An 18,071-nucleotide genomic window follows, 5' to 3' on the forward strand; every position below is an offset into this window, starting at 1 on the left:
AAGTGGGGTTTAACCCACAGAATGTGCATGTAAAACTTAGTTTCCTATAGATTGGTGCCCTTTGTCCTCCGTAATACCCCAAAGGGGCAAAAGCCTGGCAAACTACTCTAGACACTAGTTTTATATGTGTGCTGCTCAGCCAGCCAGTTGCTCGTAGTAATTAATCATAGCAGCTGAGTTTTGCCTGTTTTTTCTTTCAGTTGCAACACTAACTTTGGTCTCCTTCCTCATCCAGCTGCCAATTCTTACTACAGCTATGAGAATACAGTCATCTTCCAGACTTAAGTGCCTGGAAAATGGCCATGGGGTTAAAAAAAAGCGACTGGTGCAGAAGGAATCACAGACAGATGATTAGAGAATATAATCAAAACCATGTTATTTTCTTAGGAAACCTGCTAAAATTGAGTAATTTGAATATAAACCAGAAAATATCATGAATTGGACCTTGGCAGTTTTCTGGCTCCTGTGCACTTAGTCAGAAACTTAAATTGCCATTTGGAACTCCTGCTTCCATAGGGAAATTTTGAGATGGCTAAAAGCCAGCATCATAGCTCTGGGGCATCTTTTCTAGAGACAGGTCCACGCTGAGGGTCTGTGAGAGCTGAGCAGGACACATGAGATGCACAGTGTGCACTGGAGCTTCTCGGCTTTGGAGTCCTCCGGGTGACCTCCAGGGCTGCCTGAATCATCACACACCCCATGTCAGAGGTGGGAATGCTGTAAAAAGCAATTTATTTCCCCTTCCTGTAAGCCAAGTACTGCAACATATATACTCCTAAGTAAATGACCTAGAATACTTAGCTATAAATTACAGCCGCACACACACACACACAGATTTTTAGAAACAACAAAAAACCACCACATATTGTTCTCATGTACTCTTTAGTTACTTTATAGGACTCCCTCTGTTCATGACTGTTTCTATTATGTTATTGTTGGAAGAATAAACCTTCTCGAAGTAGATCATCATAAGGATGGAATGTGTCCAGTGACCGCTTAAGTAGGAGAAAATCTCTTTGCTGCCAGAACCAGTTTATTGCAGCTGTGATCACGAAGTGTCCTGTGTACACATATTTATTTGTTCTCCAGTACTGTATTTAATATTGAGATGCTCTGCTAACCTATTTAACATTACCCAATATCTTTCCAAACTGAAAGTAGATAAATGGAGAAGAAAAGGTCAGAGAGAGCCACCTGTTTTTTTCTGCACAGACAAGATAGCTTTGTATGTTGTCAAATGTCCAGCATAACTTGGTTATCTCAGTATAGACTTATTATTGGCAAGCAAAAGTATTTCCTGATGCAAGGGTTAACCTATATTGCTTGTCTTCTTTGAATAATGTGTGCTCTTTGGTAGGCATTGCTCTGTAGTTTTACTGTGAAAAGATGGATGGACTTGTGCTTCAGTTGTATAACCAAAAATTAGGATCTTCAAGCTTTTCCCCCTGGCAGTATAATGGATTTCAGCAAACCTCCCTGAAAACTTTGTGCCTTTTTTTTTTTTTCCCCTCTCTTTTCCTCATCCTCTGTACAGCATTGTTCAGAAGGGAAAAATCGGAGAAAGTTAACCTGATCGTTAGCAGATACAGGCAATTAAGCAACTGTTAGCAGACAGACTAGAGTCATTATTGTGTGGAGGCCTGGAGGTGCTTCCTCCTTCCCTGGGATTGTGCACCTGATGGATGACAAAACGCTGGTGCTGCCTCTTCCTCCACCGTACAACTCGGGATGGAGACAGTCCCCATATCTCCCTATTGAAGGGGTGGGAGACTAGAAGACAAGTGAGACAGAAAGGTTCATCAGTGTATCTGTGTTTTTCTAGGAGAAAATAAACCTTATGACCTGTTCCAGACAAGCGTCTGGAGAACCAGAAGCACACTCTTGTCAGGGGCTGGAGAGAGCTTTAGTATCTTGGAGGTTCTAGGTGTGGTCCTCAGAAGAACAGGCAAAGGCAGCCTGAGAAGAACAGGTGTGAGGAGATGACCAGTGGTTACAGAAGATGATTAAAGGTTAGGGGGGATTCATTTTGCCAGAAATCTCGTATGATATAGAGTTTGAATGTGTGAGTAAAGCTCACTAATGGGACAGAAGTGTAAAACAGCACCAGCTGGAAAGGCAAGTTGTGCTGGAGCTACCAGCACATACTGTGACGTACAGCTCTGCTTTGTGTTCTCGGGCTGGCTTGGAGGTGTCTCAAATAATTCATGAATACTGTGTCCTGACAGGGTCATCAGCGTTGTATGCACATGTGAATTTCTGTGTCGGCTTCAGGAAGAGGCAGAGATCTCTGGGGAGGAGGGTTTTCTGGTGGCCGTTTCCTGTCGCAAAACCTGCACAAGGAGGCCAAGGGAGCCAGAGTCAGGTCCCCTGGTACACAAAAACAGGGGACCAGGGAGCTCATGGGGAGCAGGATGCATGCAGGGCAGGGGTAAAGCATTTTGGTCTCCAGGACGTCAGGCAGGTTAGACAGAGATGTCTGAAGAAGACTCCAGGCAGGAGGATCTACAGCGAAATCCGAGACAGCCTAATCTCAAGGCAGGCAGATCTGCCTGCAGGCTGGGTCTCTCTTTTATGCTGCGCCAAGTTCAAGCATCGCTTGGCTTTGCTAGGGCCTGTTGGTCTCCACCCCCGTGGGAGCTGCTGAGCAAGCACACGGGCCATGGGAGAACACTGAGGACTCTCTTCTGCCCCTCAAAAGTTAATATATACTGAACACACAGATTTCTTCTCCACCTCATCTACTGTCCATTTATCATATGGAAACAGTAAGTGATAACAGACCATTTTTTTCTTTTTTTTTTGAAATGCAACCCCTTATTATAAACTGCTATTTCAGTTTTAGGTAATTTTAGTTCTATTTCATCATTGCAGAGACTCCAAGAGAAACCTGTATTTGCAGAAGCAAACTGCAACAACAAAATCTCATGTGACTATAAGGGGTGCTTTAATTCTGATGTGCATCACAAGCCACAGCTGTACAGATACTTGTCAGGCTGAGAAAAAACACAACAGCACTGCTTACACGGAAAAGATCAGCTATCAGAGATCAAAACTGTACCTTGTTTGTCTCCCTTTAAAATTGATACGGCATGTGGTTTTACATGCACATACGCAAATGTTCCTTGTTTGATTCATACAGGAGGGTGGGTTTATTTTGTGTAACTAGAACTAATCTAATTACTTTGTAGGGCATATGCAATGGGCACATTTCATGTGATTTGCAAATATAAGGTTCCATGGAAGACTTAGAGAAGCATGACTTGATGCTGACTAGAAAGCATTTAGTTTGCTAAGAGTGCACCGCCATAATGAAACAGATATTCAGGTGGAACAGGATATAATTGCTGCAGGTACTTTAAAACCACCAGATCAGTTTTCTGATGACTACTACGGAATTACCAACATAACAGATGTGCCTGCTGGAAAGGGTAAGGCGTAAAACTTGTTTCTGATGTCTCTCATGTGACATAGTAAGAACAAACCCCATTGCCTGTGGAGGAAAGACAAAGCAATCTGTGTACCCAAACAAAAATCTTGATCAGCCAGTTAGCGTTTAAATCTGGTGGTTGTTTTTGCTCTTCTTCCCTCTGTTTTAAGATCTGGTTTTGTTCTTTTGGAGGAGGGTAGGTCCCACCAAGGAGCCTGTTGCATGATACAGTGTTGTAAAATATGTGCCTAGCTTAATTCTGCAGACCAAACTGAAAACTTGCAACAGCATAGCAGATTAAATAAGAACGTTGCCTAATACTGAGTTGCTGAGAAGTATTTTTTATATATATATATATATTTTTTTTTTTTAATTATTATTATTTTTCTTACTTGGCTATTCTGAACAGGAAAACCAGACAATTGCAATTGAGAGTTTCAAGACCAAGAGGCACATTCACTGCTGGCATTGGGGAGCTAATCTACCTCTTTAAACTCAATGCTTTGAGAGGGCTTCCGTCCTTATAGCTCCCCCCAGGACTGGAGGCAGCCACACAGAGCTGCCTGCTCTGGCTGCTCAGCGTTGCACTCTCGGCACTGTCTTCACAGGTGCTCATATATTTTGGTTCAAAGGCCAGGAATCAGATCTACTTATGTTGACTTCTGCATCTCTCAGGACATGTTCTGTTAGTCCTGACAGGTAGGGATTTGTTTCTAGTGTTTTGGGTTTGGCTTGGCCAGATGTTAACAGAGGAAGAAAAATGACCCAGTTCAGAAACTTCATATCTAAGACACTGTCAAGGAAGTATTGCAGTATTGTGGTTACTAGTCAAGATGCCCTGAAAAAATCCCATGTCCTCCCTTCTGAGAGGGTACCCTTTCAATAAGAAAGTCATTCCACATCACAGCCTCTGCTTTCACCGAACAGTAATTTTTCGGCTCTTAAGTTTCCTCCTCAATCCTCATTTCCAACCAGCAATCACTTTGGTCACTCTCTGAATCGCCTCCTACTCCTCACACAGCTCTATGGGAACCGCCTGCCCAGAACCAAATGCAGCATCACCAGGTAGTGCAGGGAAGGAAATTCCTACAGCTCACACTACCTTTTACTGATCTAATCCACTGTGGCTTCTTATCTCCCTTACTGTCACCCTAAACTCTACGCTTTCCTCTGTCTCTCTGAATACTAGTAGCATATTTTTTTTCTCCTTTAGCTGCTGGCTTATATTAGGACAAATGCAATTAGATATCTATTTAAATTGTCTAATTGTCTATGGCTTTCTTCTTCCACTACTGTCCAGGTAAATATTAAATTACAGTTTCTCTCTGTTTTCTACATTAGGATACGGGAGGTGGACTAGAAACAAAAAGCATTCCCTCACTTGCCAATGTTCGTGACTAATCGCTAAATCTAATCACTGTTATATAAATATCTGACAGCTCTTAAATGCCTAACTAAAAGCTAGATGATCCGTCTTTAGAATCTCTTCAAATTATTCATAACCATCAACAAAGTAAGTACCTTTGCTTGCTAAGATGTATTATTTTCCCCATCTGCTGGCACATCCCTAGTGCTCTATCAGTTATTCAAATAATTATCACAACTATGGCAAGTCCATTAGCTGATTCCATTACTGACCAGTATGGCAAATTACCTGGACTCCCATGGTGCCGCAGTGAGCTCACGTTTCACAAATATTTTCTTACTGGCCTTTTATCAGTAACTGCATTACGTCCTCATCGATTTTTTTCAACCGTCCCTCATTTCAAGTATTTTAAAATACTTTAAAATAGATTTCCACCATTTCAGAGTTATCAATCTCACTTCAGTGCTCCTGTATTAATAGGCTTTTTGTATTCCTTTCCCCTCAGACATGTTTGTGGAAGCTCTTCTTTCCTTATCCTTCTGGCTGCTCTTAATTTACTGTTGTTGATGCCCTTAGCTTTAGTCTCTGAGGCTTAAATCTAGTCAGCTGATTATTTGCTGTCCATCTTCCTTCATTCAATATAAGGCTACCTCGCCACTTATGCTGCATATAGTGAAACTACAAAACACGTGGATACTATGATTCACTTTTAAGACCAAATTGTAATGCATTCCAAGGCTCCCCTTATTTCTCTTCTTCAACTTCGAGTTTTCCTAGTGCTGCTACTATCACCTGGAGGAAAAGGGGCAAAAAGTTTCTATTTATTAGATGCTGGGTTGCTTTCTCTGTTGGGGCAGCAGAGAGTTTTTCCCCTGCATACAGCCTGAGTACTGTTACCTGAGGATTAATCCATGATCTCTTGGAAACCAAAACTCCAAATAATTTTTCAAATAATTTGTTTGTACCGCACTGCAGGAATTTCAGTGACTCATAAATCCTGTTATTTCAAAGGAAGGGAAGTATTTGAAAATATCATGTGGAGCTTGACTGTTCCAGCCTAATTCACAGACTGAGTTCTAGTCATCAGGACACATTACACCTCTTTGCTTGGATGTTCACCTCATGTTTTCTGTTTGAAAATGAGGTACAGTGAGTTAGATCTGCCAGTTTGCTGCCACCCTGTATGTGTTTTTATATGCCAGACCACAATATTATGACTTTCTGGAGAACAGCCATATGCCAAACAAAAAAAGCAGTTGCAAAATGGGAAAGTTAAGAAAATGAAAGGATTTTAGCTACAAGGAAGATATTATTTAGCCACCTTTGTACTGCCAACCAACTTTTGTATCAAATATACCTAAATCAGAACAGAATGAACAGCAAAAAAAATTGCTTTTATCTGCTGACAAATTGTTGTTTATTTTCTGCAGTTTTGTAAGCCCACTAAAGCAATACTATTTCCTTCTATTCTAGCCTGTCCTTATCTCTGCTTTTGCAGCCAAATCCCCAGCTTGCCTTTTGCTAGGTAACTCATATCATGCTGCTCTCTGACGTCTTTTTAGATACTCAGAAGCCCATTTGGGACGAAACACCAAGTCTTGGTATGTGAGCAAGAGTGATTGTTTTCCTTTCTGTGTGAGGAGATGATCTGAAAAAATGCATTTGGTCAAAAAATTTGACCAAACATTAATCTTTATGTATAGTCATCTAAATAAAGAAAACTTCCTATAATCTTTCTATTTCTTAATCACAAGGTGACCTAAGACTTCAAAATTTGCTTCTCCCCGTAGGTCCCCATAGGTTAGGATGATTGAGGACATCCAGCCAATGTTCTTTTGGGTACGTACAGTAGATAGATAATAAATATTTTTCATGGCCTTACTTTTTTTTAAGCAAAAGCACTTCCACTTAGAGAAGCTTTTGTGCACTTTTGAGCCTTGAAAGCTCTTAGTGCAGCTTAGCAGCAACAGCCTGCTGAGATACTTGAAGAAAGACTAAAGGATTTAGCTCATCATGTGAGTTCAAAAGCTGCTTTATGTAGCACAGCAGCAGCGCTGAGGTATAGAAACTCAAAAATCTTGCAGTGGTCCTGTGTACAAAGACAGTTCAATTCAGTAAAGATAGATACCTTTGGCATTTGTCAGTGGTAGCCTATCCTTAACTGTGACTCAGAATGTTCCTCTCTTATTTGTTTTGGTTAAAATAGTCATTTCAGAGGATGAGCATTAGGAAAAAAGCACAGGTGAGTCCATAACTATTACTCCTTTAAGTGTAAGACAGAACCATCTGTATTTCTCTGAAATACGCCATAGGATCCTTAAGGTTATCAGCAAGACTTAATTCTGTACCTATACTCCAAAATATACTCTTGCTATACTAGAATGTTGCTTTAATACAAATAATAATAAAAAATTACAGCAACTTCTAAAAAAATCTTGTAGCTTTCTGATACATTTGGGTGTAAGAATGACTAAGGCTTCACGAATGAAATAGAGGACAGGGTATAGCATGTCATATTAATAGAATGAGTTCAGGCAGTTATGGCATTCATCTCACAAACAACAAACACTTTTTTGTTTGTTGTTGAATACTGTCTTATGTAAAAGATTTAATTTAACAACTTCTGTAAAGATGGGGGTTATCTGCAACTACTGTGGCATAATGGATTTTGGTATGTTCCTCAGTTCCTGTGTTAAAATCTGAGTAACTGACGCAGATGATCCAGAGCCAAGTGAGCCCTGACAGATGCACATGTATTGATTTGTCCCCCTCTCAGTACTGCTCTGGGGGGCCTCCCTTGGAAAAACACATTTCATAAGAATTAAATGGGACTCTGGGCCAATGTATCAGTATTTTGTTTGTGAGTTGCAGGAAGCCAGCCCTGGGTCATTCACAACACTAACAAAAAGCAGATGCCTTCTTTCATCTACAAAACTATCACCAGAAAAATCCCTATAAGCAACTCAGTACCATAACATATAACATTTGCAAGTTTCTGGTACATCTACACTGAGCACACAGACAGGGGAACTTGGATTTCTGGTAAACCTGCACAATGCCACGGCCTGTTATCCTAAATCTTAAATATGTTCACAGTATTTCAGCAAGCCATGTCCCAGCATGTTATGGCCCTTTGTAGGAAACACAGCTGGAGTGAAATTTTAAGTAGGACCGTGTGTCTGTAGCAAGAACTTAAATGTTATCTTCAAGTGTTAAAGCAAGAAACCGATTTATTTATGTATATCCTGGAGCAAACTTTTGCTTTCCTCTTAAATATGAGGTTTGGTAATTTTACACAGTTAATGGAAGGGCCTGCTCAATAACAAATGTTCTTTTCACCTGACTCTAGTATTATACCTCCTCTGGAAAACTTCTGACCCCTGCTTTATAGCATCTTGGCAAAATATATACCTCAATATAAACGGTTCAGAATAGGTATTGCTAATACGTGCACCCATGAAGTTTTGAGAACCAGACAACAAAAGTCTATAAATTTACATAAATCTAGTAAGTAGTTTTACAATTGTTTGCAAAGTTTTATCTAAGAGTTGCCAAAATAGGAAACCACAAGCTGCTTATTTGTGATGACTGCTTCCAAGGCTGTCCTACCCCCCATACTAAATCAATGCCTGCATTATGACCTCAAGCAGAACAACTAACAAAAGCTGAATTGCATCAACTGGGAGAGGTAACCAACTCTCAGCAACAGAAGCCTGTAGCTGGGTACAGACCACACAGGAGCCCTCTGTCTCCAAACACAATTGTCAAAGGCTGCACAAGCCCTTAAAATAAGAGGCAAAAGACAAGGTGGTCCAAGCAGTCTTGCACTGCAACTGGTTCTTTCCAGCATTCTGCTCAAATGAGGCTGTGTGCATTCTTACTTTTGAAAAAACCTTTCTAAATACAGTTTTTGCTCAAACTTTCACAGTACAGAATATAAAAGGGAAATTCATTCGTTCATTTCTTGGATGTTAAAGGTCCATTCCAAAATAACCAAGAAACGATAAAATACAATGTTCAAATGTTTATACCTGTGAGTTATTATTGCAGAAGACAGAGATAAATGCTTCCATTTGAGTTAATTTTCATTTTTTATTTCATTACTCAACCACAAAAGCGTGTAGTTGACACACCAGGGAAGTTACAAAAACATGTTGTTTCAGAATAAACTTAAAAGTCCTAAACATTTAAAAGTTCTAATGGTGGTGGCTTAAGAGGAATCTTTCCCACTGTAAACTTTTTTGCTTCAAATTGTTTTAACTCTTCAGCTGATAATTCACTCTTTGGTGTAAATAACTTTTCTGATGTAGTATTGTTTGTGGCTGCAGACGACGCTGATGTTATGTTATGTCCAGAGGCGCTGGCAGTCTGTCCAAATAAAGCACTGCTTGAATGTGAGGCAGAAGCTGCTACTGCTGCATTAAAAGCTCCAAAGGCTGGAAGCGGAGCGCTGCCTGATGAGTTCACAGCAGAAGAACTGCCAAACCCTGAAAACCCAGAAGTTCCAAAACCACTACTTGTTTCAGAAGTTTTAAATGAGAAGGAGGCTGCAGATGGGGCTGCCGGGCTGCCAAAACCAACAGAATGGGATACGCTTGGAGGGGACGTCACACCAAAGGCGGGAGGATTACAACCAGCAGAAGAGCTCCCAAAAGCAGAGGGGTTTCCAGATGATGCGCTGATGAGACTGGAACTTGTTTTAAAGGAGAAACTGCTAGCACTGGTACTGCTGCTGTTCACAGGAAAGCCTGCAATTATAAAATTTATAAAAAATGTTAGAACATGCATACCTGTCATACTAAACCACTGCTGTGTTTCAATAATGCAGAAGAAAAACTCAATAAAATGTTTAACTGTTGGTTCTTAATGCAGGAACTTACTTGATGACCCAAAGCTTGATGTTTGCCGTTCTCCGAATCCAAAGGAAGGCAATGGCTGAGTGACCATGTTCTTTAATTCAGATAGCTTAAAAAAATCCAAATACATAAATGAAAACTAGATTCCAAACCAGAAAAATGTCTTCCAATAAATACTTGAAGCAAAAATATAGCTGCTCAGTTCAATTTAATACACCTTAGACAAAGGCAGACACTGATCACTTTCATCATTATTGCGTACTCTTGAAGCAGTGAACAAAATGCTTTAAAGCTATACGCTTATCTCTGTAAAACACTCCAGAAGCACAAATATATTACAATTTACAGATTTTTGTTTGTCAGTCAATGACCTGAATACCTTTTCCAGCTCTTGTTCTCATCTCTTACCTATTTCAGTTACTGCTTTATGATCCTATGTCTTTGCTTTGACTTAGTCTGTTCTCTCACCTTGGCACATCTGCTCTTCTGGGCCAAAGCCCAATTCTTCACCTTCAGCACTGAACATACCAAGGGATATGACCGTATTACTAAAACTTTAACACACTTCATGCAGACTCAACTTACTCTGCCTCCCTGATTATTTAATGTTGGCTTTAACTCAAGCATTCTTCTCTTACACTTCCAGATTCACAAGCGTTTGCACCTTCCCAGGAACAACTACTCTTTATATCTTATAATTTTATCCAAACAGTTTCTCTCCCACCTATCTATCAGTTTCTCATTCTGGCATTACCAAAATGCTCTATTTATCCTGATGGTCTGGAGGATAATTCTGGTCTTGTCTGCTGAATATACCTTGGAAGAGTCAACATCAGCACATGGAAGCAAAGGTGGGGTGGATATTTGCCTCTTACTGTGCACATACTTGACCAGATCCCATCCCTGAGCTCTGGTTACTTTCACGTGGCTTGCAATGCCAGTGTTCCAAACCAGGGATCCAGCTGCTGCCTTGTTAACATGGAACCATCCTGATTTGCTGCTCTCCTTAGTTAACAAAAGGGTTTTATAATACCTGCCTGCAATTCATTGATTTCATTATTCCAGAGAAAGGTGGATGTAAGACTCAAAACTGTGTTCATAGACTTCCACATGCACCTGACTCAGGCAGCACTAGAATAATCAGTCACACTTCTACCACCTACAAAAAACACACAGACTAAGAGATGGGGCAGTTTTCAAACTGCAATTGTTATTCTCTTACGTAATATTCCTCCTTACGCCCCTTCCACTTTCTCTAATGTTCCCAGGAGCATTCTAAGATGACTGTCACACTCTTCGTGCCATCAGTCAGCCAAACACTTTCACGTCAGACGTTTTGCAAGGCTGCAGTGCCAGAACATAACATGGCACAGTTGAGAATTTCAGGACAGTTCATAGATCTACCATAAAACTGCCAATGAATCTAGGAATCAAACATTCTGGTGTCTCAGCTATTTAGGTGCAAAGAAGGATGTCCAAAAAGAATAATGTACATTTGGTTGTAAAATATAGTATCCCGTGATCTTCAAAGCGATACCTATCACCTATTTATATAGAAGTTAGTAGCAGTGTAGTTAAATGCATTGGTAACAGTTGAAGTTCCTATGGAACATTTGCAAGATCTCTTCATTAAAAACAAGGTGGCATGTTAAAACTATCACGGTTTTAGAAATCTTTGCAGCAGAAATTAACATTGACATTTGCAGGACAGTTTGGTGGATGTGTCTGAAAATCCATGAATCTAAGAAAAACATTTGCCCAAGATTAATACAAAAACAACATCAGGAACAGAAATATTTTACATTTCATTAACACTTACCAAAGCTGCTTTTGTCGATGCATTTAAATTTTTCAACTGAAGCAGCCGATCTTTCCATTTATTTCCCAGCTGTTGGACAGAACTGATCTAAAAAGGGGGAAAATAAAAGCACGTTTTTATTGCTGGTAAATACTTAAAAAAATAGAGTGATCTGACGACTAAGCTGAAAGAAAATTTCTAGAATTAGAAAAGAAACTTCATTAAGCCAAGAAAACAAGACTTTTGCTTTCTTGAAACTTCAAGGTGAGAAGCTGAAATTTTTGTTATTAACACAGAATTCCTTTCAATTCTCTTACTATTTCCCTTAAATCAATTTTTTTGCTTCACATAACAATAAGATTAAAAAAAAAACCACGTCCTGGGGTTTTCTAAATCTAAGCTCTATCACTGTCTGATGTAAGTGCTTGGGGAAAAAAACCAAAACCAAACAACAAAAAACCCCCCCACAAGAAACCACAAAAAATATGTAAGTTTTAAGTATAAGAGAAAAAACTCTTCAACCCTCATTTTTTTTCTGGCTTGTCCACATATGTGCTCACTCATTAAGCTGAAGTCCTAAGATCTGCCTTAGCTTCTACAACATTTTCAGAGAAAAATGCCCACTTTCAAAACATAATCCACAATAGTGTCATCCTAAAATATCTAGCTTTGCAGAAATTAACTTTCTTAATTTAAATCAGGCCCTTTAATTTGATATCCAACAGATTACTGCACAGAACATATACAGCAATAAATAGTATCTGTGTGTAGCTGATAACTGATTAAACAAGAAAATTGAAAGTCATTAAATAATAAACTTTTCAGGAATTTCAAACCTGAATTTCCTATATTTAAATTTATCAACACACCTATTCAAAGCCTGGCCTAATTAAATTTTCCTTAAAAATTAAGCAAGTAAAACATACAATGTCCCAAATGCCTGCAAGAGTGGAATGAGTAATCTTTTTGTAAACAAATTCCTTAATTTTTCAAAAGGGTCTGAGATCACAAACATCAATAATTCTTTTGTGTCTAGTCACATGCTGAAAGATCATGTTTCTTGGTATCACTTCTTATACAACAGACTGGAAAATTCAGATTTTGACCCAGTTTAAGAATAGAAACACATGCTTTGGAAAAGACATGTTGTACTTCTTTGTGAGAGCACTGTATCATACAGTTGTCAGCTTTACACTGTGGCTTTCATGAACTTGCATTCAGTGCTTCAGAGAGGTCACTATTTTTTTAAATAGCCAGGCATAGTGTATTGTTTAATCATTTCTGTTTATTTTTTTTTAACTGAAGTTGTTTTTCAGGTGCTTGTTTTGTTTGTGGATTTTTTTTTTAATCCCTTCTGTCTCTGAAAATGCAATTCTAGTAATTCTAAGCACATGAAGAGAGAATGGTAACAAAAGCAATTCCTTCTATAATGCAGAACCAAGGTGAAGAGGAAAGAGTGCAATGTAGCTCAAATTAGTTTCTACTTCCATCGATCCAATAACCTAATTCCTTTCCTGGAGCAACACTGAACTGTGCTAGCTTCCTTCATATTGATAGGACTAAGATTTATAAATAAAAGACATTTAATAAGACATATAAATTTAGATTTTATATATATAAACCCACATATATTACTTCTTTTCTATAAATACATATACTTCTTTAGAAGTATCTGCTGTTTCCAGCATTAATTCCCTGCAATAAAAGAATGGAAAAAAACAAGGTCAAATAAGCCTCCCCAGTGTTCTACCTAAAGCTCTATACATCCAGCTATAACAATCAAACTGATTAATAGCATATAAAGCATTAAACTTTTCATATAGGATTCAAATAACTTATACAAATAACACACAAGAGCAGGGAGGAGACTAAGATAAGGAGTGTCTAATGTTTAGAAAGACCTTGCATTTAACTGAGAATACCTAAACGTTTATTGCTACCATTTTTTGTAGGAGCTGATGTTTCTAGACATTTAGGCCACCAGTTTTAGAAGCCCAGATCTGACAGTTTTAGCCTGTGATCTCAGACAGAAACATGAAGTTACAGAAGAACATACAGACTAACAGCTATTTTTGCATTTTATTTGGTGCACAGTAATTAAAAAATATTTTTGCATTCCAATAACCTCCTAGAGTTTGGTAACTATATGAGTCAAGAGTTGCTACCTGAAGAATAGTAACAAGTCCTGTCTTGAAACATGTTGACATAAAAAGTCAACATTTAAAAAATACTTACATAGTTCTGAATGTTATTGTTTGCTCTGCAGTTATAATACTCCAGATGCAACTCTTCTGGCGAGAAATCTGAAAATCCTGTAAGGAGAGGAACAATCAAAAACCTCCAAGAAAATACATTAATACTTCCAACTGCCCTCTATAGTTATGAAGAAATGGGCCTTGGTACGTGATCTGTAAGTCAGTTACACCTGGAGGTACAAAAAGGATGTATTACAGAACTTCAAGGATGTGAATGTCCAAAATGAATTTGCATAATCCAGTATTCCTTTTTGTTGCATCACAAGGCAAATCATCACCTAAATATCACACCCTAAATAGCGGCATCACGCGGCAACATTAAAAATATTACCTACCTGAGACATTTGGCTTTTCTTTCATTGGTGAGTAAGATGAAAATATCCATTGTCCTGAAGATTCCCAAATTTCCATGTCTTTTGCTACACTTTCACTAGAAAACAAAACCACAGATGAAGGTAAAAATAAAACCAGCAGTCCAAAGTCAGATTCAGATACACTTCATCAATTTTCTTGTTGTAGGTAACACAAGTCAGAATGCTTAAGAGAAGTACTCAGTTCTCAGTGGAAAAAATGCACTTATTCGGCAAGATACAGAAATGTCCCTTCAAAGCATTTTACCTTATTATCTAACTGCAAATAAATCAAGCCAGATCTTAAAAAAAGTCCCAAAACGCACAAAGAATTTTTGAATCCTTGTATGGTGTATGCTGTCACAGGATTTTCCCTGATGGTGTAGATTATGGTACAATTTAAAACCTTCTCAATAGTAGATGATGTTACAGTATAAATGAACATGCACAGTGTTAAACAGCAAAATTCAGAAAAAATTAAGAGAGAAACAAAAAATAGAAAGAAATAAGTGTTCCACACAAGAGTTTTGGAAAGGAATCAAAAGCATAAAAATCGAGAAATTGCAAAACCAGAGAAATAAAAGCTACATCACCAAAAGTAAATGCAAATGTAAACAGTGATAGAGTAAAAATTAAAGTGGACAAGCAGATCACTACATAGTAACAAACAAGAAAAGATTCTAAGCATTTCAGATGTTTGTAACACAATGTATGTTCATTTGAGAAACTGAGTAAATAATCTGTTAAGCATTTTCTTAATGTAATCTTAAAATGGAAAGTGGTTCCAAAACCTTGCTGCTTCAGGAAATTAGTGGCTGTTGGATTTCATCACCTGCTGTGTAATTGCCTTGAATCTGCTGGTCACTCTCAACTGACTCCACAATACACGCATGTGAAACCAGGTTTCAATAGTTTTGCTAGTGGCAGAACAACCTGTTACCTTAAGTGTCAGGAAAACTAAGTCAAATAGTTCATTTTCTCAAAGAGGTGTTTGATTTTTTTTTTAATGGTTGAAATGCTGTCCAAGGGGCCCTGACCCCTTATTTTGAAATAGTGAAATCTTTTATTTCTTTTCTTATCCTCCTGCTCCTAACTTAAATCCCACACCACCTTACTAATATCACAGTTGTCTAGCTGCCCAGCCCAGGTTCAAAACAAGGACTGCTTTATTCTCATGCACGCATAACTCAAGAGAACTAAATGAAGTTGTGTTTTCTATGGTTCTTACTACATGTCCCAGCTTCCCCCTCACGATTATGTCCTCTGTATTAACTCTAGTAAGTCAGCAAGATTTTAAACTGCTCATTCTAAATGCTTTCAGTGATACAGGACTATAACTTACAGAAGTCTCTCCTCTTCATCTTTATAGCCATCAGTGATATTTTGACTGTTCATTAATGCAGAGAATCTGTTCTGCGAAAAGTCTGCATTTCTGCTGCTGCCTCCTGATGATCCAGAATCAGAGGAGCTGAAAAATCCTCTTCCATGATCTCTGCTGCCACCCCATGTATTAGACTTAAATGTCGATGGCTGGATAACATTTGTGTATCTCTGGTTAGCAGTATCCCATCCTCCTCCTCTGATAGTACCTTCCAATGGAAAACCAAAACAAAACAACACGAGTCTTAAATCGTTAAGATATTACCAATACAACATCAACAAAACCTGGAAGTATTCTTATGGCATCGATAAGAAACTTGAGAAGAAAATGTAGATTTTCCTAACGAGTTAAGCTGATTATTTAGTGAACTTAACTTAGTGAGTTACCCAGGGTAGTTCTAGAGTCAGAGATAAACATGAACTCCTCCCCACATGAGCATGCCAACAACAACTCGTTGGCACCCCAGAAAAGAGACCGTTTCAGTTTTATTTATGTTGTTTTGTAAAGCAACTACCTCAGAATTAAAAAAAAACAAAACCAAAACCAAATATGCAGCACATTTACATTTGGGGCTCCTGCCAACAGAGCTACAGCAGGGGCTCTGTTGCACAGTGAAGACCTCCCAAGTTTTGGGACCTTGGTCACTCTGCAGGTACAAAGATCAAAGAATCACAGAATGTTAGGGACTGGGAGAGACCTCAAAAGATCATCTAGTCCAATCCCCCTGCCGAAGCAGGAACACCTAGATGAGGTTACGCAGGAAGGTGTCCAGGTAGGTTTTGAATGTCTGCAGAGAAGGAGACTCCACAACCTCCCTGGGCAGCCTGTTCCAGTGCTCTGTCACCCCCACTGTGAAGAAGTTTCTTCTCAAATGTAAATGGAACCTCCTGTGTTCCAGTTTGTACCCATTGCCCCTTGTCCTACCATTGGTTGTCACCGAGAAGAGCCTGGCTCCATCCTCGTGACACTCACCCTATATATATATCTATAAACATTAATGAGGTCACCCCTCAGTCTCCTCCAAGCTAAAGAGACCCAGCTCCCTCAGCCTTTCCTCATAAGGGAGATGCTCCACTCCCTTAATCATCTTTCTTGCTCTAACAGTGAAGACCTCCCAAGTTTTGGGACCTTTATCACTCTGTAGGTACAAAGATAAGGAACTGCAGCCGTGTTACCGCATCCACCTGTTCCCCACCGTGCCTCTTGCGCACCCAAAGCTTCCACAGACCTACACCCGATCAGAGTTAGAACCACCTTCACAAGGTGCAACACGCAGGTGCTTAAACTCGCTCACTGGTCCCACGGGCCACGTTTCCTGCGTTATCCGCACGTTTTTTCTGTTCCCACGGCACACTTTGCAGCACTCTGGCCAGACCCCAACTCCGCAAAGCGCTAAAACAGCCGCTACCGTCGCCTGAAGAACGCGACACGGCAGCGCGGCCGCTTTGCTTCGCAGCTCTCGCCAACAGCGAGCCCCTGAAGCCCCCCTGCGCCTCCCGCCGCCGCCGTGCCCGGGGGTACCTTGGTAGTGGGGTGCAGAGGGCCCGTACCGCCCGGCGCCGCCGCCGCGGGGATGTTCGTTCCAGCAGCGCTCGCCGAAGCGGCAGCGGCCCTGCAAGAAGAACTGACAGATGGCCATGGCGGCCCCGCGGCCAGCCGGACGCCGCCGCCCTGACGTCAGCGGCGTGCGCCGCGCGGCGGGGGCGGAGCCGCGGCGGGAGCGCAGGACCGCCCGTCAGGCGCCGGCCCGGACAACCGGTGTCACGAGGAGCGCAACGGCCGCTAACGGCAGCTAACGGCGGCGCCGCGGGCCTGGGGAGCGCGTGCCTTGCGCCACAAGCGGCAGCGGCGGGACCCAGGGGGGTGTCGCCTTGCGGACCGTTTTCAGTTCGCACTGAAAGTGCGAACTGAAAACGGTCCGCAAGGCGACACCCCCCTGGGTCCCGCCGCTGCCGCCTATCGCGACAGCCGTGTTACCCCACGCGTTATCTGTGACAAGAACTATTAACCCCTTGACAATAAAGTTCTATGCTTCACAATTTTAAAAGCAGGTACAAAAAAAAAAAAAAAAAAAAGACTGTACAACCCGGAAAGTGCAGAGTTCACTCCAGTTTTTACAGTGTTATGCAATTAAGGATCAGAAACACCAGTGAGGCGTTTGTTTCGTGGCTCGGAAAACGGGAAAGGCAAGGGGGAAACAAGAAGAAAGGGTGTTGTAGCATTCACTCACTACTGAATAAATAACTGAATTGCAGAAACCACTGCTAAGCTCAGGAGTGCACCTACTACCTTCAGTACATGCAGAGCTGTTAGGGTGAGGAAGAAAACCAGGAGGAAGTCTACAGCGAAGCATTGACTTTGAAAACTGGAGTTTATACTATTTATGAGAACTTGGAGGATCCGTGGAAATAAAACAGACTAAAAATCCACACCACCAGTGATGCACAAGGTACAGGTAGGCAAGCACCAACTTTTAAAGTTAATTCAATAGTCTCATAGAAACAGATCTGAAAAAAATTAGCAAGTTAGAACAGAGGTGACAGAATGAGGATGAATATATTAATAAACTAGCATGGGAGCAGGACAGACATGAATACATCATTTTTATAGTTTCCCAGAAGTTGGAAGATATACACAG

The 18,071-nt window shown here is 40.3% G+C and overlaps 1 protein-coding gene across 1 annotated transcript; it reads right to left on the reverse strand.

The window, feature by feature from the left end:
* Window positions 1-8,865: 8,865 nt before the first annotated feature.
* NUP42 (nucleoporin 42) lies at window positions 8,866-17,117 on the reverse strand. Its single transcript, XM_082045696.1, has 7 exons — window positions 16,955-17,117; window positions 15,395-15,641; window positions 14,038-14,132; window positions 13,683-13,759; window positions 11,469-11,555; window positions 9,674-9,758; window positions 8,866-9,541 (listed from the first exon to the last, which is right to left on the reverse strand). The coding sequence occupies exons 1-7, from the start codon at window positions 17,070-17,072 to the stop codon at window positions 8,973-8,975; spliced, it is 1,278 nt and encodes a 425-aa protein (XP_081901822.1). The 5' UTR covers window positions 17,073-17,117; the 3' UTR covers window positions 8,866-8,972.
* Between the last annotated feature and the right edge of the window lie 954 nt (window positions 17,118-18,071).

This window comes from Streptopelia decaocto (genome assembly GCF_964273445.1).
Source record: "Streptopelia decaocto genome assembly, chromosome: 2".
In the NCBI taxonomy this organism is placed as follows: Eukaryota; Metazoa; Chordata; class Aves; order Columbiformes; family Columbidae; genus Streptopelia; species Streptopelia decaocto.

Coding starts and splice junctions, on each gene's coding strand:
- NUP42 (XM_082045696.1), bottom strand. CDS start 17,072: ATGGCCATCTGTCAGTTCTTCTTGCAGGGCCGCTGCCGCTTCGGCGAG. Junction 15,642..16,954: donor CTCTGCACCCCACTACCAAG/GTACCCCCGGGC, acceptor TTCCATTGGAAG/GTACTATCAGAGGAGGAGGA. Junction 9,759..11,468: donor CATCGACAAAAGCAGCTTTG/GTAAGTGTTAAT, acceptor GATTTTTTTAAG/CTATCTGAATTAAAGAACAT.